Source organism: Chelonoidis abingdonii, chromosome 22 (genome assembly GCF_003597395.2).
Source record: "Chelonoidis abingdonii isolate Lonesome George chromosome 22, CheloAbing_2.0, whole genome shotgun sequence".
NCBI classification, from domain to species: domain Eukaryota; kingdom Metazoa; phylum Chordata; order Testudines; family Testudinidae; genus Chelonoidis; species Chelonoidis abingdonii.
The window spans coordinates 31512602-31534167 of NC_133790.1; the positions used below are offsets into that span (position 1 = coordinate 31512602).

General features: G+C 55.6%; 1 protein-coding gene across 1 annotated transcript; it reads left to right on the forward strand.

The window, feature by feature from the left end:
* Nucleotides 1-9880: 9880 nt before the first annotated feature.
* NEFH (neurofilament heavy chain) lies at nucleotides 9881-21172 on the forward strand. Its single transcript, XM_032764664.2, has 4 exons — nucleotides 9881-10699; nucleotides 15132-15331; nucleotides 17807-17931; nucleotides 19100-21172. The coding sequence occupies exons 1-4, from the start codon at nucleotides 9895-9897 to the stop codon at nucleotides 20430-20432; spliced, it is 2463 nt and encodes an 820-aa protein (XP_032620555.1). The 5' UTR covers nucleotides 9881-9894; the 3' UTR covers nucleotides 20433-21172.
* Nucleotides 21173-21566: the final 394 nt, after the last annotated feature.

The following is a 21566-nucleotide window of genomic DNA, read 5'->3' on the forward strand; positions in this document are numbered from 1 at the left end:
CAAAACAGATGTTAGGAATCATTAAAAAAGGATAGAGAATAGTCAGAGAATATCTTATTGCCCTTATATAAATCCATGTACGCCCACATCTCAAATACTGCGTACAGATGTGGTCCCTCATCTCAAAAAAGATATGCTGGCATTAGAAAGGTTATAAAGGGCAACTAAAATGATTAGGGATTGGAATGGGTCCCATATGAGGAGAGATTAAGAGGCTAGGACTTTCAGCTTGGAAAAGAGGAGACTAAGGGGATATGACAGAGGTATATAAAATCATGAGTGATGTGAGAAAGTGAATAAGGAAAAGATTTACTTGTTCCCATAAATAAGAGATTAGGGTACCAAATGAATTAATGGCAGCAGGTTTAAAAACAAACAAAAGGAAGTTCTTCACACAGTGCACAGTCAACTTGTGGAAACTCCTTACCTGAGGAGATTGTGAAGGCTAGGACTATAACAGGGTTTAAAAGAGAACTGGAAAAATTCATGGAGGTTAAGTCCATAAGTGGCTATTAGCCAGGATGGGTAAGGAATGGTGTCTCTAGCCTCTGTTTGTCAGAGGGTGGAGAAGGATGGCAGGAGAGAGATCACTTGATCATTGCCTGTTAGGTTCACTCCCTCTGGGGCACCTGCCATTGGCCACTGTCGGTAGACAGGATACTGGGCTGGATGGACCTTTGGTCTGACCCAGTATGACCATTCTTATGTTTTTAAGCATTAAACCTTTGTTTTCATAGGGCAGGTAAGAGAACTCAAGCATGAGCGTACTGATCACACAAAATATTTCAAGTTCCCAAGTTGTATCCCGAGATGATGGTTGTGACTAAATATTGCTACCATCTGACAACTGTTTTCTGGCTCTGTGCCATGAGTCTAGTCCCCAGTCAATCCATGCCAAAAACACCATCACAACTGGATTACTTGAGCTTCTTGCTCACAGTCCCTACAGGCTGGCCAAGGACTGAACAGAGATTGGTCCAAGAGGGGATTCCCCGCAGGGCAAGTTTGGGGCCCTGTTGCAAAGGTTCTGCCCAGCACACCCCCTCATGGCCAGAAGTGTTATTGCAGCACCTCTGCCCCATTGCCCCCAGCTCTTCTCTGACCTACTCTGGTCAGAGCGTCTTGACCTTCTAGCCCAGCCTCCATTCAGAGTCCTACCTTTCTAAGGCCTCAGAGTCCACTTAATGTCTGATATAAAATAGCAACACAACCAAGTCTTCAGCCCAGCCAGGCTCAGGTGGTGACCCCTGCCTTGCAGATCCACCCCAGTTGCTATAAAATATCCTAATGCCAGCCCCATCCATGGGCATCCATCTCACCACTCAAGATCTCACGCAGTCTGAAGTGCCTGGTCAGTACCCATACTGAGCCAGGCTCCTTGCCACCCTAAAGCAGCTCACGGCCCAGCCAGGACAGTCTCCAATTGTTGGGCTTTCCCCTTTTAAACTCCCTTCTCAAGCTTCCCAGACAGCCCAGGTGTAGCAGGGCATGATGCATGAGCCTCAAGCCACTGGCTAACCCTTTCCGGACAGGAGTGGGGTTTGCACACCCCATCAGAGGCCTATTGCCTATCCCTATGGCACTGAGCCACTATATGCATGGGGAAACCAAGGGTGAATATTATGTGGTACCAAGCCCCTCCCATGTGTGGGTGCAGACCTCACCTCTTCCATGGCTTCCCCTGGATCACACCACACAGACCTCCTAACCCAGTCCAGACCAACCCCTGGCTCCATTTCCTGCGCTGGACTGGGTCCCTTTTCTCTGGAGTAAGATGAGCCAGGGCTGCCCAATGCACATTTCCTCTGGGGCTCGCCCTGATGAGACTGATGGAGTCTCCAGCTACTAGAAATCCGCTTACACCTGGTAATAATGTTTCTGGATCCGATCCCGCCACCATCCCCCGTCACAGCTCATCACCTCTCAGTAACTAGAGCTGGGATAGCAGAAATCCCAGGGCTGCCTCACATAAATTACAGCTGCGATCACAGGCTTTCCTCTCCCCTCCGACCCCACCAGGGCTCCATGGGAGGCCATCCCCAGATGACCCCCTGCCCCCCCAGCCCCAGTTCCTGAGACCTGGCAGTGCTTCCTCTCAAGACCCAGGTGGAGGTCTGGTCAATGGATCTGACAGCAGCTCTGCAGCTCTCTCTTTGGGTCCCTATCTCAGGCTCTCCCTCTGTCAGGGTCACACCATTCACTAGGCAGGACACACTAGCCCAGCTTCCCACAGTGACTGAAGCAGCCAAATGGCAGGGAATGCAGGCTCTTAACATGCTGTCTGTTTCAGCCCCATCACTTGCAAACTGGAGCAGAGAAGCACTAGGAGGATATGCTGTAAGGAGCTGTCCAGGAGCCTGCTTCTCCCCCCACTAGAGGCCAGTAAGTGCCATTGCTTCCTCCCTTGCTGTGGGAACGGAGAAGGTGGTGGGGAGATGAACTAGAGAGAATCCAAAAGGTATTTTCCATCTGTCATGTCTGTGGGCCTGATCCTGCACTGCTTATTCATGCAAAATGCCCATTGAGGTCAGTGGGAGCTTGGCATGAGTAAGGACTACAGGATCAGGCCCTGTACTTTGTGATCTCTCAGGGACCCTCCTCTTCTCTCTGATGAAATCCCTTCCCATGCTGTTCTAGACCTGCAGCCATCACTGCTGGCCATTCAGGCCTAGATCCACAGAGGGACTGTGGCGTTGCAATGCCTAGCTTTTAGGTGCCCTGCTGCCCCATGGAATCCGCATCTCGCTATACGACACATGGGCAAGCTCGCGCCCAAGAAAGGGATTCACAGAAGTCAGCATGCCAAGCAGGGAGCCAGCTCAGCTGGCCCAGGGGGTTCGGCACCTAACTGCACCTGCCTCCACTTGGGGATCACAACGACCAACCCTCTCCTGGAGCTAGCACCCAAACCCAGAGAGAGACAGCCCCTCTCCCATTATAGCCAATAGTCCAGGGGGCAGGGCCACAGGGCACTCCTGGTTTTCAATCCCTACTTCTCCTGATCTGGAGCAGAGAGATGAGCCCAGTTCTCCTTATGCCAGGAAAGCACCCCAGCCACTGGATTCTTGGCTATTTCACTGTGGTGCTGGGGGCAGGGGCTCTCTCTTAATCTCTCCTGCTGAAGCAGCTCCGCTTTGTAGAAATCATTAAATACTCATTTGAGCAGGGACTGGAACTTGGGTCTCCCACAGCCAGCTGAGTGCCCTAACCACTGGGCTAGAGAGTCAATCTTCTGGGATGTGTGGGGAGATAATAAAAAAATCCTCCTCTGGCCACCCGCCCTGTCATGTGTGTGTGATAGTCCTGCTCAGTGCACATGATGTCTCCACTCAGTCAGGCCCCGCAGGTGAGCTAGGCAGGGGAACGCCTGGTTTGGAAACGCACCTGGGCTCTGGTATGAGCTGGGGGGCCGAGCTGCTCAAACAGAACAGAAACGTAGGCACCTGCAGAGCAACACAGGACCTCAGTGTTGAACTTGGGATCTAGCCCTCGGCAACTGAGCCTCAGCCACACACACTCAGAGAGAGAACCTCCTCCAGATGCTGCTTAGAGCTCACCTCTCATTCTAACTGAGCTAATTCCATTTGGAGAGGAAATCAAATTGCTCCCTTCTAATGGCTGGCAAATAAGATCATCTGCTGGGCTATTTCCCAGTCTCAGCCTGGCCAAAGACTAGTGAAGTTCCAGAAAGAGCACCCCATGCTCCAGAGGCAGAGCCGGGCAGGGCCACCTTCCCTCTGAGTTCACTCACTCCCACTGCCCAAGTGGGACTGGATCAGACAAGACAAACCTTCTTCTCTCCTTCCACTCCTCCACGGTTACCAAAGGGGCCCCTGTCATAGCTTTCCTACTCAGATCTGAACCTTAGAATTCAGAAAATAAGATGCTAGCATGAAACCTCCAAGCTTATTTACCAGCTTAGATCTGATAGCGCTTCCACCAGCCAAAAATTCCAGTGTTTGGCTCACTCTGGTCTCCCCAAAACCTTCCCTGGGGGACCCCAAGACTCAGATGCCCTGAGTCTCAAACAAGGAAATAACTCACTCCCTTCCCCCTCTTTACCTCCTCCCAGCTTCCCCTCGCTGGTTACCCTGGAAGATTACTGTACTTAAACTCCTTGAATTACAAAACAGAGAGGACAATTCACCTTCCCCCCTCTTCTTTTTACCCCCCAGTCTTTCCCTGAGAGAGACAGTAGTCCTGGCACAGAGATTCCTATCCCTTGAGCCTCAACTAGAAGAAAATCCAACAAGTTTTAAAAAGAAAGCTTATATAAAAAGAAAGAAAAAGACATAAAAATGGTCTCTTGTATCAAGATGACAATATACAGGGTCAATTGCTTAAAGAAAAAATGAATAACGAGCCTTATTCAAAAAGAAATACAATTTAAAACATTCCAGCAACTACACACATGTAAATACAAAAACAATATAAAAACCTATATTGTCTTATACCTGTACTTACAATTGGGAAACAGAAGATTAGAAAGCCTGAAGGTAGAGAGAGCACTAGAGACACAGGCAAAAGACACACACCCAAAAATTCCCTCCCTGCGCTTTGAAAAATCCGGTTTCCTGATTGGTCCTCTGGTCAGGTGTTTGGTTCCCTTTGTTAACCCTTTACACGTAAAAGAAACATTAACCCTTAGCTATCTATTTATGACAGCCCCCTTTGCCCTCCGTGTTTCCAGAAAAATCTCAGGCCCTGCAGCAAAGCATTCAGAGCTTATTGCAAAGGCTGATGAGACCCCTGGCCAAACAGAGCTGGCCAAACATGTCCTGGGGCTAACCCTCAGCTGAAGAGTGTTTTGTACTTGGGAAATGCCTTTCACACAGGGACCTCAAAGCATTTGACAGATGGGGAAACAGTCAAACAGTGTCTGAAATAAAACCCATCAGTTCCGACTGCTCCAACCACCCAAAGCCAGAAATAGAACCCAGGAGTCCTGACCCAAGCTATTGCTCTAAGCCCTGGCTGGCATTTTCTCCCCAGTGTATTTCCTCTGTAAAACTGGGTTTCAGTTTAGTTCCAAACTGTTGCAGGTGAAGGAACCTTCCAGCTACTCCCTCACCCTGATGTCACATTGAGCCCTAGGTTCAGGTCTCCTGATGGCTCCAGCCTGGCTGCCAAGATACTTTGCTTTATGACAGCCAGCAGCATCCTCCAGCAGCTCCCAGTGATCGTGGCAGGGGTCAGGACACTCCTCAGCAGCTTCTGTCTAAGGCCTGACTCTCAGATGTGCTGAGCAAGTGCAGCTCCCACTGGCTTCTGTTGCAGTTGTGGTACTCAGCACTTCTGCAGACCACAGGAGTGCGCAGCACATTTCATTAGGGTGTGCACCCAGGGAATTTTTTAAAGATGAACATTTATTGAATACTCAATCATAAAGGACATTATTTCTACATCTATATTATGCAATTCAGCGCTTATTGCATGATACAACAATCCATATTTTAAAACTAAAAGAGCATATCATGCCATTAAATTAAAATGCAAAGCCACTTTTTTTGAGACATTAGAGTGTGCCTGGGCACACCCGGCACACCCCGTTTGCACACCTATGCTGCAGACCCAGCTGGGAAAGCCTCTGAGCCAGGTCTAACCAGGCTGTTTCTGTGGCTTTAAGAAAAATGCTAGCTCATGTTCAGCTGGGCTGTGGTAAAACAGGAGCATCCCTGGGCTCTGGGTAGTGCAGAAGATGCTTTCAGTATATTACGGTTAAAGGGCCAGCACTTCCCACTTCGATGCTACCAGCGAATGGGCACCCTGATACTCTTGCAGTGACCAGGCGGTCTGGTGGGCATTCATGTCTTTTCAAGCCTAAATTGACCAATGATGTAAGGTGGGGGAGGAGAGCAGCTGGGGAAGTTGGCTCAGCTTATTGTAAAGGGTGTGGGATCCGCCACAGTCTCCCCATGAGATCTGGATCTGTCACACAGGACGATTCCTAGGGCAGACCAGTGTCACCATCTTCTGCCACAGGGGATCTGAGCTTGAGCCTTGACTCCACAAGGCCCAGGGGCTTGGGAAAATGCCACCTTATTCTCAAGCAACCACTTTTTGAGAGAATGCTCAGAGAGACATGAACAGACTGCAGAGGAAGTTTCACCCATGTTGCGGGGGGTGCGCTGCTTTGACAAGGAGAGGGGCAATCAGGCAGGGGCTACCAGAACATGGCCTCCAACAACATCTGGCAAAGACACCAGGAGACTGAGGGGCTGCTTGGTTTGTTTCACTGCAGAGCACTTGCAGAGATGTGTGGGTGCAGGGGGTGGGGGTTAGGGAAGGGGATGGCTGCTAGGTCCTGCTTGCACAGTGCATCGAAACCCTGGGGCCTCATGACACTCTGAATGCATATTAGCAATGTTCATCAATGTCAACAGCAGCAGGCCTGGATGCTGAGGTGGCCTAACCAGGCCTCTGATTAGCAGAGACTTGTCCATCTGTTTCTGACTTTCAAAGGTAGTTTGGCTTTGCCACGGTGCAAGCTCTGTAAGGAGGCAGTGAGCCTTGCTGGTTCATTGCACATAGTTAACCTAGAGAACCCTTGTCACCTGTTGCTCACAAAGCACTTGATGATTCTTATTTCACAAATGAGGAAACTGAGGCACAGGACGAGGGAGTGAAACACATAACATCAAAGTGTGAGTTAAAGGCAGAGGCAGGAATAGAAGTCAGGTCCCCTGACTCCCAGGCCATTATGTGGCCTCCTTGTTCTGTTAAGAGCCAGTTGTGACTAGAAAAGGGCAGAGGCGGGTCTAGACATTTTGCTGCCCCAAGCACGGCGTCATGCCGCGGGGGGCGCTCTGCTGCTCGCCAGTCCTGCAGCTCCGGTGGACCTCCCACAGGTGTGCCTGCAGAGGGTCTGCTGGTCCTGCAGCTTCAGTGGAGCCGAGGGACCAGCGGATCCTCCGCAGTCCACCGAAGCCGCGGGACCAGCGGACCCTCCGCAGGCATGCCTCCGAAGGCACCCTGCCTGCCGCCCTCCCGGTGACTGGCAGAACACCCCCCGCAGCATGCCACCCCAAGCACACGCTTGGCATGCTGAGTCCTGGAGCCACCCCTGGAAAAGGGACAACCAACCCCCAGTGAAGTTAGTGCCTAGCCTGCCACTTGGAAGCAGTCCTGCTGCTGGCAGGTCTGCCTGGGCTGCTGCAGCAGTTCAGCATCAGGTGGTGATGTAAGCGGGGTCACTCCTGCTCTGAGCTACTGGTTGCTGGAGGAAGAGATGCTTGACTCTTAGGTAGAAGAGAACAAAAACTAGCTACAGAGCCAAGCTGCCCACAGGAGCAGCCAGACCCCTTCATGCTGTGATTTCCTCAGCTCTGAGCCATGAAGCAGGTTCTAGCCAGGCGAGTAGTTTGAGAGGAGACCACCTGAATCCCTGGCTGTGAGGGAAGTTGTACTTTGGGATTTGGTGCTCTTCTCTCTGTATCAGTATACCAGTGTCCCAGGCAGGTGACAGAGAAAACCAAGCACCTGCCCATTTCTGATCTGCAAATAATCTGCAAGAGTCTGGGTGCTAAATCCAGCATCTTGGCCAAGTAATTTCAATCTGCCTCCCTCTTGTGGCTTCGATCAGGCACTACATACTTTTGCTGCCTATGTTGAATGGGTTGTTAAATTGCCCTTTCACTGGCCAAGGAGCTGCAGGTCCGTGTCACAGGGGGCAGAGTGCCTTTAGAAGTGATGGGCAAACTCCTTTTGACTAGGAAATGTCAAGTTGGCAACATCATACCAGGAATTGTACTGGAGTTGCTAGGAAAATGTAAAATTCCTAGGGCCAAATTCTCCTGCAGCACCATTGGAATCAAATCTATTTGCTCCTTGCCTCTGAAAATCAGGCCACTTATTTAGCCACCTAAATTAGGTTGTAGCATCTAACTTTAGCAACCCAGGTTTGAAAACGCTGGCTTCAACCTTTCTGTGTCTCAGTTCCTCCATCTGTGAGGCTAATACTAAACAGTAAAGCAAGTTCAGCTCAGCTACCTCCAGACAGTGGAAGGGTGTTTGCTAGGTCACTGAAAAGCAAACACCTGAGCAGTGCCGGGGTCTGAATGGCTCAGAGAGGTGGTAAAGGAAGACTGGCACTTGCAGGCCCTAGTCCAAGTGGGTAGAGTTGGAAAGATGCCACCATCCGATGGAAATGAGCTGTAGACAATGTCCCCTGTCGTTGGCTATCTCAGCAGTGAGGCCTGGTTCTGCCAGCTGAGAGCCATTCTTTTCCCAGATGGGCCAGGGTTGAGGCACATTCGTGGCTAGCAGGGGTATACCTGTTCCATAGGCAGAGGTCTCCCCCCGCCCCCATCAAACAGCTCAGCAGTGACATTCTTAGAAGTAAAATCCCGCTCCCAGCTCCCCCCTTATTTAAAGAAACTCCCTCCCCATGCAGCACAAGGGAAAGGACCGCCCCCAGCCCAGAGCCACCCTAGCTCACCTTCAGTTGCTTTCCTCGGGGCTCCTCCTCTCTCAGGGTGCCAATCATGCTGCCCCGGGGACTCACCTGTGGCCACCGCCCAGCTGTGAGAGTCACAAGTATCATGCAAGAATCCCCGCACCCACGCAGTGATTTCTCCCTTCTAGGGAGCAGCGTGGGGAAAGAGTGGAGGGACCCAGCCGCAGCCCTTTAAACAGCAATGGGTTCAAACCGCGCCCGCCCCAGCACAGGCTGAAAGAGGGATGTTGTCTGCACGTGTAGCCTGGTGCTGGGCGAGTGGATGGGTTAGACACGCAGAGAGAGAGATCGCTTCGGGGTGCCCGCCGGGGGGCTTCACCCTCCCAAACTCTCCTGAGGAGGCGGCCTCTCCCCCAGTACAGGGCACGCCGGCAAGCACACACCTCGCTCCTCCCCGCACAGATCGGACCGGCCGGCAGCACCAGTGAAATGGGAGAGAAAGAACCCCTGGTTCAGGCCAGGCCGGTGTCATTCTCGGGACCTGGTGAGTCCTCTGAGCGCCTCTCCGCTGGTTCTGCAGCAGCCCCTGCTTCCTGCAGCGGGCCGGGCTGCGGCAGCGCCAGGCGGCTCATGGGTGATTCAAGTTTGCAAGTCATCAGCCTGTGCTGTTCCCTTGCCTCCAGGAACAGGGCCTCGTGCAGCAGCGATCACCTCCAGGAAAGTGTCTCACCTGTCCCCACCCTCCCTCCGGAGGCTCTAGCCTCGTGGAGTTAAAATGAGGCTCCCGGGTTTCTTTCCAAGCGTTTGCCAGTGAGCTGGAGGCCAGAGCAGGCCAGCGAGCCCACCACGGAGAGAAGCCCAGGCCTGGGAAGAGCTCCTAGCACAGCTCCCTGCCCCGGCCCCTGCTGGGGATGGGCCAGTGACCAGCCTGTCCTCTAGCCCACAGCGGCAAAGCCCGGCGGGGTGACCCCTGCAGAGCGCGGGGGATGGAGCGGAGCGGTCGAGCGCCGGGGACCTGCCCCCCTCCCATCACCTGGGCGTCTCCACCCGCAGCGCAAACGGACTCCAGTTGGCGGAGGGGTCAAAAGGAGAGGGGCCTTGCTCTTGGGGGGCTGCCCGCCCCATCTCCCCAGCGAGGAAAGGGAGGGGGCGGGGGGGTCTTTCTAACTCCCGATCTTCTCTTCTCCTGGGCCTCGCCTGCTCCTTTGGGGGCGCGGTGGGGAATCCCGCTGGTGGGAAGGGGTCAGGGGGACTCCTAACTCCGGATCCCTCTGGGGCTCTCGCCTCCCCACTATACCTGGCACTTGGCTCTTGCCTTTGCGGACCCCCCCACCCCGAGCCCCGGAACGGGCGGCGAAGGAGGAGGAGACGCCATCCCCCCCCCCCCCCCCCCCCCCCCCAGCCGGCTCGCTGTCTGGAAGAAGGGGGCGTGTGCCGGAGCCCTATATAAGCGGCGGCTCCCTTAGCCTGCCGCAGTCCCGGCCCGCCTTGTCCGCACCATGCTGAGCTACAGTGTAGACGCGCTCTTCGGGGCCAGCTCGCTCCGCAAGGAGAGCGCCCGGAGCGGCTCCCGCTCGCTGGCCTCCAGCGGCTTCCACTCGCAGTCCTGGTCCCGCGGCTCCACCGCCGCCTCCCCGCTCCGGCGCAGCGCGGGCGGCTACAGCCAGCTGGGTTCGTCCGCCGAGAGCCTGGAGTCGCTGAACGGCGAGCTGCGCACCCGCTCCGAGAAGGAGGTGCTGCAGGCGCTCAACGAGCGCTTCGCCGGCTACATCGACAAGGTGCGGCAGCTGGAGGGGCGTAACCGGCAGCTGGAGGGCGAGGCGGCGGCGCTGCGGCAGCAGCAAGCCGGGCGCTCGGCGCTGGGCGAGCTCTACGAGCGGGAGATCGGCGAGATGCGGGGCGCCGTGGTGCGGCTGGGCAACGAGAAGGGGCAGCTGCAGCTAGAGCTGGAGCGGCTGGAGGAGGACATCCAGCACCTCCGGCAGCGGCTGGACGACGAGGCCCGGCAGCGGGAGGAGACCGAGGCGGCCGCCCGCGCCCTGGGTCGCTACACGGAGGAGTCGAGCCTGGCCAAGGGCGAGCTGGAGAAGAAGGCGCAGGCGCTGCACGACGAGGCGCTCTTCCTCCGCCGCACGCACGAGGAGGAGGTGAACGACCTGCTCCTGCAGATCCAGGGCAGCCAGGCCTCGCTCGAGTTCCGCGACACCGCCAAGCCCGACGTCACCTCGGCCCTCAAGGAGCTCCGAGCCCAGCTGGAGGGGCACGCGGTGCAGAACTCGCTGCAGTCGGAGGAGTGGTTCCGAGGTGAGGGGCTCGCCTCAGTGCAGGGGGCTGCGGGGAGGGGAGGGGGTTACGGTGCCCCCCACCTCCGTAGCCGGCAGGGAGGAGGGGGCTGGGCAGACCCCACTGCGCTGCGGACAGGGGAGGGGGTTACGGTACCCCCCAACCTCCGTAGCCGGCAGGGAGGAGGGGGCTGGGCGGACCCCATTGCGCTGTGGATAGCGTAGGGGGTTACAGTATCCCTCACTCCCATAGCCGGCAGGGAGGAGGGGGCTGGGCAGACCCGTTTGCGCTGCGGGGAGGGGTTACGGTACCTCCAACCATCACAGCTGTCCAGGAAGGAGGAATGGGGGACCCAGGCACCCCCTTCGTACTGCCTGGAAGGGGACTTGGGGGGGGGCAGGCAGCTAGTGGGGAGTGCTCTGCAGGGATGGGGTGTTGCGGAACCTCGCCCCGATAGTTTTCAGGAGGCTGGGGCGCCCCATTCCCTGCAGCAGAGCGCGGAGAGGCCCTGTGTGTGTATGGGGGTTCAGGGGGGCTCTCCCTTGGTCGGGAGGGCAGTGCAGGAGGTGGGAGCAGCCGGCGTCGCAGTCTGTGCTGAGTCTGGTCTTTCAGAGCCGCCCGGAACTCCATGGTCTGCCCGGCTTGTCCCGCGGGGGCTTCGCTCTCCTCCCGCGGCCCCGCCCCAGGGATGCTACAAACAGCGAAGCCGGCTGCTTGGACTGCGACATGTGGGGAGGAGTCAGCCATGGCACCGCACCCCGGTTGGCTCCTGGAGCCCCTGGGCCGCCAGCCCGGCCCCAGCTCCCAGGAGGGGTCCAATGCCGGGAGTAAGGACGGCACGCGCCGACCCTGCACGGACCGTCTGGTCCCGTCCACACACACCCACCCCCCGCCGCCTTTTGCAGCGGAGAACTTCCTGACTCGTCACTTGCCTGAGGCCAATGGCTATTCCCCAGGCCCAGCTCCCCAAAGACCAGCTCTGCAGTCTGCAGACCCCCATTTCACACCCTCTAGCCCCCCCCACCCCATGCCAAGCACTCCCCGGTGGCGCTGCAGGGGGCCGAGGTTCCCGGGGATCAGGCCACAACAACCCGAACTCCTACAAGGTGAGTCAACAACCCAGCAAGGCTAAGACCCACCCAGCGCCTTGGGAAGGGCTGGGCTGGAGCTGCGCAATCAGCCGCCCAGCACTGGCCATGCGGACCTGGGACGCTGGAGCTGCCGACCTGCCTGGCTCCCAACGTCCGGGTCAGCTCTGCACGGAGGAGAGGGGGTTAGCGCGCTCGTGCAGCACCCTGGGCGGAGCGCTGCTCCGGGGCCCCATGCAGGAACCGGCGCGTGGAGAACGGGGCGGGCGGGGTGGCGTTGTGCCCTTGGGCTCCCAAAGCCAGGCCCTGGTTTGCTAGGTGGGTAGCTCCCGCCCCGCTGGTCAGATCACCCGGGGCTGCTGCAGGCGGGGATCTGGCGGCTGCTGAGCCGAGCTGCGCTCCTGTCGCTATTGGAGTCGATGGAAAGCGCCGCTGGGCGGGCACGGCGCGGATCAGCACCCTGGACAGCGCCTCGGCCGGCGGGGAGCCCCGACAGCTTGGGGAGCCTCGGCCCCCGGGCTACTGCTTCCCCGCCGCCGTCCAGACAGCTCCGGCGGAGACGGGACGGGGTAGCCCTGCCCCCCAACCCCCCCGGGCTGTAACGCAGCGCTGCGCGCCCCGGGAGAGGAGCAGCTGCAGGCCCGGGGCACGGCCCCTGCAGTCCGCCCCCGCCCCCTGCAGTCGGGCTGCGCAGCCGGTGCTCCGGATCTATCCGCAAGCTGGTCCGAGCTCTGCCTGGGCTGAACCATCGCCCAGGCTCTCCTGGCCCGTCTGCCCAGGCTCCTGCAGCCCTGGCACCGCCTCGCTCTCTCCGGAGGGGATGGGCCCGCCAGGCTCCCCGCCGCGGATACTCTTGCGGAGCCCGGCTAGGCGCCGGCGGGGCTTGGCCACGCACAGCCTGGTGCGCAGCGCGGTACAGCCGCAGGCCCGCAGTCTGAGCCTACAGAGCCCGGCGTGGGGCGGTACCCGGGCAGAGCAGTGCCGCCGTGCCGGGATCCCTCCGTAGCAGAGCCCCAGGCCCCTTTCCATCAGCCCGGCTGCTCCTGTAGCGCGCTCCCGATGGCAGAGCCCTGTTAGCCTGACTCCAGCCAGCGGCCAGGGCATGTCCCTTCCCAGCTCCGGGCATTGCCGTGTACATGGGGGGCGCGGGGTGTGGGATTTCATTCTGCTACCCCACCCTGGAGCCCCTGTGTCACGATCATCATCTCTTCCCACCAGACGTGGGCTGGGTGCAGCTTCCTTCAGACCCCTGCCACACCTGCGTGCCAGGGGATTGCAACAGACTGACCTGACCTCCCGCAACCCTCTTACCCAGACTAGGGGGAGCCTCTGCAGCCCTCCTGGCCTTTGCCAGGCAGCAGCACCGCTGGAGTCAGACTCAGCTGCCCTGTCATGGCTGCCCATTACCCCATTGTTCAGCCTGCTAGCTCACACTGGTGGGGTTTAATCTGCCAGGGCGGATCTGCCAGCCAGAGTGCAAACCCTTTACTTTCTGATGCTATTAGGGAGGAGTTGCATCTGGGGAATTTGCTGCCCCACTCCATCAACATCCTTCTTGGAAGGTCCTTGTAATGAAGAGGACCCACCAGCTACCTGGAACAGCAGAAAACTGCCCCTGAAAACATGCTGTGTCATTGCAGCATTTTTCTTCTGTGACAGCCTGGGATTGCACGTCAGCTGAGGGTGACTCTTCTGCAGAAGAGAAGGGTGAGGGGGGAGTTGATAGCAGCCTTCAACTACCCAAAGAGGAGGATCCAAAGAGGATTGAGCTCAGCTGTTCTCAGTGGTGGCAGATGACAGAACAAGGAGTAATGGTCTCAAGTTGCAGTGGGGGAGGTCTAGGTTGGATATTAGGAAAAACTTTTTCACTAGGAGGGCGGTAAAGCACCGGAATGGGTTACCTAGAGAGGTTGTGGAATCTCCATTCTCAGAGGTTTTAAGGCGTGGCTTGACAAAGCCCTGGCTGGGATGATTTTGTTGGGGATTGGTCCTTCTTTGAGGAGGGGGGTTGGACTAGATACCTCCTGAGGTCCCTTCCAACCCTGATATTCTATGATTCTATGACTCATACTGGCTTTCCTCACCTGTTTTGCAAAATTGTGGTGCAGGGTAAGATAGAAAAGTTTCCAAGAAGAATGTTAATAGGGCTAATCCAGTTCTGAGATCTTCAGCCCCGTGATTCCTCTCAGGAAGGTTCTCCATGGCCTTTTGGTTAATTTCAAGTACAATAGTCACTTAACATGTGAAGGAGAAAGACTGTAACTTGTGCTTTCAGGGAGATGGATTTTCTGATCAAACCGGTCTCTTCCATATTCTGTGACAATGGGGCTCTTGCAGTTTTCTAAAGCAGTCAGTTTTGTGACAATGTTGCGAGAGAAAGGAATGGATTGAATGTTAGGTTTGCATTGGTAGGGTGACATCCTCAGGCTGGCCTGAGGGTCCTCCCTCTGTGCAGGGCTGGCCCAAGCCCTCTCTGCCTCCCACTGGCATGGGGCCAGGCTGAGGTCCCTCTCACCCTGGAGATGCCCCCCCGCCCCGCTGCACCCCTGCATGTGGGGCTGCCCAAGCCCTCCCTGCCTCCAGCCTGTGCAGGCCAGCCTGAGGTCCCCCTCCTCACTGGTGCCTGCACTGACCTGAGCCCCCTGCTGCCTACCTGAGACCCCCTTCCCCTCTGCACAGGGGACTGGCCCTCTGAACCCCCACCCCCACCTGCCTGTGCATGGGGCCACCTGAGGCCCCCCTCTTTCCCTTGCATGTGGGACAGGCTGGCTGGCATGAGCTACTCTTCCTAACCCTCCCTCCAGCACTGGTCTGGCATTGCCACTTGCCCCTCTGCATGTTCCTCCATGCCCCGCTAGTGGTCCCACCCCACTTTTTGACAAAGCTGATGATCAGTTGGCAAAACGAAACGAGACAAATGCCCAGCTTTGTCAAAAAAAAGTTGGAACAGCGGAGACAGGGCATAAAAAGGGACTATCCTGGCCAAAATGGGATGTATGGTCATCCTATGCATTGGAGAATTTCCTTGCGTCATGGGTAACTACCTCAGCAGATTGCCGTCTTCTGACAGCCTTAGCTTCTCCTAGTCTTTCAGGGACGAGGACACAGCTCTTTGCAATGAAAAGAAGCATTGCACAAAATAAATTAGTGCTGGGTACATGAGCAAATTCATGGCTGCAGGAGGTTTCTGCAGGATGCCTCCTTCCTCTGAGAACCTCAGCTGGGAGGGAGGTGGGACCAAATGGCTGGCACTCTGACTCTACAGTGAAGGGTGCCGTAGAAGAACATACAATTTATCTAATCAAGGAGGAGATTCTCTCTCTTCTTTCCTCTCTCCAGCTTTCTCTTTCCATCTACCACTGCAGTGAGGCTGGACAAGTTGTCAGAAGCTGCCAAGGTGAACACGGATGCAATCCGCTCTGCTCAGGAGGAGATTTCGGAATACCGCCGGCAGCTCCAGTCCAAGGTCACCGAATCTGAAGCCCTCAAGGGGACCAAGGAATCCTTAGAAAGGCAGAGAGCGGACATAGAAGACCGTCATCATGCTAATGTCTTGTCCTATCAGGTAACATGCAGCAGAGGACATAGAATGTCAGGGTTGGAAGGGACCTCAGGAAGCCATCTACTCCAACCTCCTGCTCAAAGCAGGGCCAATCCCCAACTAAATCATCCCAGCCAGGGCTTTGTCAAGCTGGGCCTTAAAAACCTCTAACAATGGAGATTCCACCACCTCCCTAGGTAACCCATTCCAATGCTTCACCACCCTCCTAGTGAAAAAGGTTTTCCTAATATCCAACCTAAACCTCCCCCCCCCGACTGCAACTTGAGACCATTACTCCTTGTTCTGTCAAAGGAGTAAGACATCACCCAGCTGCAGTGTCTCATGACAGACAAGGTCTGTATAACCCTGTCCCCAGAAGTGCAGGGGGCGGGAAGTGGCACAGCTAAAGGAGTAGGGCATGGCAGCCAGGGCTGGCTCTGGCTTTTTTGCCACCCCAAGCAAAAAAAAAAGGGGCGGGGCCACTGGTGCAGCAAAGCAGGGGGGGAAAAAAACAGCGTGGCTGGAGCGGCAAACCTGGGGAGGGAACACGGTGCGGCTGGGGCGGCAAAGCAGGGGAGTGGGGAACAACACAAAAACGGTGCGGCTGGAGCTGCAAAGCGGGGAGAGGGGGAAAACAATGGCACGGCCGGCAAAGCGGGGGGAAAAACAAAACAAAAAACCCTACAGGGTGGCCAGAGCCAGGGGACTCCTGTGCTGCAGAGTGCGCGCCTGGTCTAATGCAGGGGAAGGGGAGGGAGTGGGGAGAGAGAGAGAAGGAAGCAGCCAGCTCTGCAGCGGGGCGCGCACCTCGCAGTCCCAACCACCGCGCCGCCTGCCGGGAGGGCTCTGCTCCGGTTGGCGGGGAGGGAAGGAGGCGGGCTGCCCTGCTGAGTTTGCTGCAGGGTGCTCCCCTCTTCTGCGCTGCCGCCTCCTACAGGGCGGCCGGAGCAGCAAACAAAAACAAAACAAAACAAAAGCGTGGCCATGTTGCCCTAGGTTTGGGCGGAAGCCACCCCGTAGAATCTGCCGCCCCAAGCACGAGCTTGCTCAGTTGGTGCCTGGAGCCGGCCCTGATGGCAGCCTAGCTGTCGCTTCCAGGCTTTGAGCAGAGTCACATGCACTGGGTAGACTCCAGCCCCACCCCTTTCCTGGGACTTGGCCTTGCTGGTACTTCAAACGCCACCAAAGTGTAAACTTCAGCCGAAGCTTCCTCCTCAGGCTTGGCTTTTCTAGGATTTCCCCTGTCCCAGGCTCTGCCTCCTCCTGCCCCAGAGAGACACTCCAGACCAGTCTGATCTACCCCCAGGGCGACTGATCAAACAATCCCTCTGCATCCCTGAACAGGATTTAAGCACCTGATGGTGGAATGGCTGAGGGAGGAGCCCTGAGTCACCAGCTGTGTCCTAGAACATGCCCTGCCATTGCACTCACTAAGAATGAGAACAGGCTGTCGTGGCTTGGGGAATTTAGGACCATGCTGTGATCTACTGGGGATAGTTGCACCTCAAGTTATCACCAAAGGGGAACTGCTTCTCTGTGAGAGGTGGAGAGACTCAGTCACCACTCGCTGGTGAGATGGGATATGACTCCTGATGTTTTCATTAGACTATCACCACGTGGGGCAGACGGGGTGGATAGTTCTCTCTAAACAGGCTATGAAGGGCCACACAGTCACAGAGGCCTGGAGAGGAGAGAGGTAGGGGGTGGGAGGGGAGCAATTTGGGGCATGCAGGGCTGCTGCAGGGAATGGCACCTCTCCCCTAGAGCTGCTGCTCGCAGGGAGAGAGGGCTGGGGGGAGTCCTCTCTCCCTGCCACAGCCTGAGGCAGCCTGAACCCCAAACCCTTCATCCTTGGCCCCATCCCAGAGCCTGCCCCCCCAGCCGGAGCCCTCACCCACTGCACACCAATCCTCTGCCTAGGCCTGAGCCCCCTCCCGCATCTTGAACCCTTCATTCCATTTCCACCCCAGAGCCTTCATCCCCCGCTGGAACCCTCATCCCCCCGGGCTCCAATCCTCTGCCCTACCCTGAGCCCTCTCTTGCCCTCTGAACCCCTCATCCCTGGCCCCATCCCAGAGCCCGCACCCTCAGCTCTCACTCCCCTGCACTCCAACCCTCTGCCCCAGCCCTGAGCGCCCTCCAACACTTTGAACCCTTTGGCCCCACCCTGCCACACATCATTTCCTTACTGGTGCACATAACACAATTCATTCTGCACATGGATGTAAAAAATTAGAGAGAACAGTCACTGGCTAATCTGAAGATAACTGTGACCTATCTGAGTGCAGGGGTTACGCAGGTGAGAATGAGCCCAGTGAATTGCTCATCCACATCTAGCTAGCACTGCAGTATCTGAAGGCAGTGAGAGAGGAACACTGGACACCATGGTGTCCCAAGATGCACAGTGGCAGCTCAGTCACCGCTTTGCTTGTGAAAAGTGGAAATCGGGAACTGGGGCAGTCCAGCCTGGCACACAGCCCTAATTGTCTTTCTGCCCAGGAAACCATCCAGCAGCTGGACAACGAGCTGAGGAACACCAAGTGGGAGATGGCAGCCCAGCTCCGCGAGTACCAGGACCTGCTGAATGTCAAGATGGCCCTGGATATAGAAATTGCTGCTTACAGGTACAGAGCCACAAGCAGGGGTAGAGATGAGCCCATGGAGGCAGCTCTCAGCAAGTCCTTAGAACTACCCAATGCTAAGCATACAAAATAGACACCAGCATTGGGGGCTTTTCACTAATCAGTATCATCACCCCCACTTCCTTTCACAGGGCACCATAAGTCATTTAACAGCCTCTCCTGGGCAGTTCTGCCAAGCCACCATCTTCATCTCGCTGAGACTCTATCTCCACTGGAGCTGGAACTCCCAGCTCAGGAAGACAGACATGTGTGAGCTTTGCTTGAACTAGTGCTCGAAAAAGAGCAGGGAGGCTCTGGTGACGCAGGTAGCAGGACAGGGGGATTTCCAATTGGGGTTGTATTTGGACGACTAGCTCAAGCCCCTGCCTGTGCCACTGCGGCCATTCTGCTGTTTTAGCTTGCTAGCACGAGCACAATTAGTATATATGATGTCTACCCAGGGGCGGCTCTAGGTATTTTGCCGCCCCAAGCACGGCAAGCAGGCTGCCTTCGGCGGCTTGCCTGCGGGAGGTCCCTGGTCCCACGGATTTGGCGATGTGCCTGCGGGAGGTCCGCCGAAGCCGCGGGACCAGCGGACCCTCCACAGGCATGCCGCCGAAGGCAACCTGCCTGCCACCCTCACAGCGACCAGCAGAGCGCCTCTCGTGGCTTGCCGCCTCAGGCACACGCTTGGTGTACTGGTGCCTGGAGCCACCCCTGTGTCTACCCCAACTGGGAATTATACCTCCCAGCTGCAGTGTAGACATAGACTTGAGTACACCGATGGCCCTACCCTAGGGCAGGAGGGGAACCAATATCTTAAGCATCAAGCTGCTCAGGCCCGCAGGTTGTGCATCATGGAGGCAAGGGGTTGAAATCTTACAGCAGGCTCGTATGAACAGCAAGCTGGTTTCCCCAGTGCCACTAGGGAAAATACACCCCCTCTCCAAGGAGCTGGAGGGTGAATGTCAAACCGAAACCAGGACCCCAAGGGAGTCCTTAGGACCTGATGCAAAACCCATTGTGGTTGACTGAAAGACTCCTAATGAGTTCAGTGTGCTTGGGTCAGACCCAGGGGTTCACAAAAGCAAAGTTAAGATTTACCAGTAACATTTTCAGAGCTGCCAAGTGGACTCTGACTTCTGTTCTCCGTCTCTCTCACTCACAACAGAAAGCTGTTGGAAGGAGAGGAATGTCGCATCGGGTTTGGACTCGGACCTTTCCCCTTCCCTGAGACACCCCCTAAACTCCCCAGCATTTCCACCCACATAAAGGTGAAACGTGAGGAGAAAGTCAAAATGGTGGAGAAACCTGATAAGGAAACTGTGATTGTGGAGAAGCAGACAGAGGAAATCCAGGTGACTGAAGAGGTAACGGAGGAAGAGGAGGCTGAGAAGAAAGAGGAAGCTGGAGAGGAGGGTGAGGAAGAAGCTGAGGCAAAAGAAGAAGAGAAGGAAGAACCCGAGGAAGAAGTGGAAGGTGAAAAAGAAAAGCCCAAGTCCCCAGAAAAGGAGGAGGCAAAGTCTCCAAAGAGGGCCAGGTCCCCAATGAAGGAGGAAGCCAAATCCCCAGAAGCCAAATCTCCAGAGAAGCCTGCCTCCCCCACCAAAGAGGAAGCCAAGTCCCCAGAAGCCAAGTCTCCAGAGAAGCCTGCATCCCCCACCAAAGAGGAAGCCAAGTCCCCAGAAGCCAAGTCTCCAGAGAAGGTCAAGCCTCCTGTGAAGGGCGAGGCCAAGCCTCCAGAGAAAGAAGCAACCCCCAAAAAAGAATTGATCAAATCACCCCAGAAAGAAACCAAGGTGCCTGTAAAAGAAGAGACGCCGAAAGAGAAAGAGGAGAAAGCCCCAGCCAAACCTAAAGTGGAGGAGAAGGAAGACAGCAAGAAAGAGGAGGGGCCGAAAAAGGAAATCCCAGCCAAGGAGACTCACAAACCTGAGCCTAAGGTAGAAGAGAAGAAAGAGGAGGAGAAGCCCAAAGAAGATGACAAGAAAAAAGCTGTTGAGCCTGAGCCCCCTGCCCCCGAGGAGAAGAAAAAGGAAGCTGTAAAGGTTGAAGAGAAAGAGAAGGAGCCTGCCAAACCAGCACCAAAACCCAAAGAAGAGAAGATGGAGGAGAAAGCTGCTAAGCAGAAGCCTGAGCCTAAACCTCAGGAAAAGGAAGCCAAGGCCAAGGAGCCCAGCAAACCAGCAGAGAAGGAGCCTGAGAAACCGAAGGCTGAAGAAAAGAAGGAAGAACCTAAAAAGGAGAAGGCTGAGCCCAAAACGGACCAAGAGGAGAAACCCAAAGCTGAAGCTAAACCCAAAGAAAAATCAGAGGCTGCCAAGACAGAACCCAGCAAAGACACCAAGGAGCCCCCCAAGGCAGAAGCACCCAAAGACGCGTCAAAGGCTACCAAGCCCAAGGCAGAGAAAGTGGAGAAGTCCTCCAGCACAGACCCAAAAGAGGGCAAACCAACAGGGAAAGCTGCTGCTGCCGACGACAAAGGCGAAAAGAATGAGAAGTGAAGAGCGGAGGCTGGGACGTGTGAGTAGATGGGCCACCGAGAGAACTTGGAGGCTCTCCCTGCCAGGTGGTCAGTTATATTTTTGTTTTCACAAGGGGAGATTTTGTTTAGATGGTGGGTGCCCTCCCACCTCTGAGCTGGAGCTCACGTTAGCAATATGTTTATGTGAAAGAAATCAAAACCCAGTACCCGAGCCTCCACCAATGATGTTATGTTATGATAGCTTCAATAGCAGAATGTGATACACGCAGAATGCCACATTTAAACACTTGAATTATAAAAAAAACCCTGCCCCTTTTCCAAATAAGTGCATTTATTTACTATATGTGCAATAGACGGACAAATGCAATAAAGAATGTAACAGTTAGAGCTCTGTTACACTGCGGAGAAGTACAGTAAGGTAGGAAACTCAGAGTTGTAAATGCCTTTTCATTTTCCAAATGGAAATTATTGAAATCCTCCTTTTGTAGACGGCACTATCTGTGGTTGACTTCAAGGGAAGCAGGATAGACACTAGTTGCATGCATCCGACGAAGTGGGTATTCACCCACGAAAGCTCATGCTCCAAAACATCTGTTAGTCTATAAGGTGCCACAGGATTCTCTGCTGCTTTTATGGATCCAGACTAACACGGCTACCCCTCTGATACTAGTTGCAGAAACACACAAAGAAATAAGAAGTGCACTATACAAACTCAAGTCCGCTTTCAATTGCTTCTGTGCAATAAGAAATAAAATGCTTATAGACTAACTACTCTGTCTCCTCTCTGCCAGTTCCTTCCCTAGGAGAACAGGACCACAGTTCACCACTGTAGAAAGGATTTGGTACAAACAGCTGCGGTTCCCATTCAGTCACCCTTAGACATTGGTCCTTATGACAGGACTCGGGCCCAGATTTAGGCTCCTAACTTCCGTTGGAATCAATGGGAGTTAGGCACCTGTGAGACTCTAGGCTTTGGTGTCTAAAGAAGGAAGTTCTGCTGTTGAATGAATGCTGGCCATGAAAAACAGATGGGATAGATCTGTTCCCCTCCATAGTGCGGTCCAGCGCTCTGAAGCATTCACCAGTAGTGTTAGCAATGGTGTGGGGGTCTGCGGCTCTGGCAAGCCCTCCGTTAGAGTTTGGGGAGCCCAAC

Excerpts from the sequence above, each read along its gene's own strand:
- NEFH (XM_032764664.2), top strand. The coding sequence starts at position 9,895 with ATGCTGAGCTACAGTGTAGACGCGCTCTTCGGGGCCAGCTCGCTCCGC. Across the intron at positions 10,700-15,131 it reads GTCGGAGGAGTGGTTCCGAG|TGAGGCTGGACAAGTTGTCA; the intron begins GTGAGGGGCTCG and ends CTACCACTGCAG. Across the intron at positions 15,332-17,806 it reads CTAATGTCTTGTCCTATCAG|GAAACCATCCAGCAGCTGGA; the intron begins GTAACATGCAGC and ends CTTTCTGCCCAG.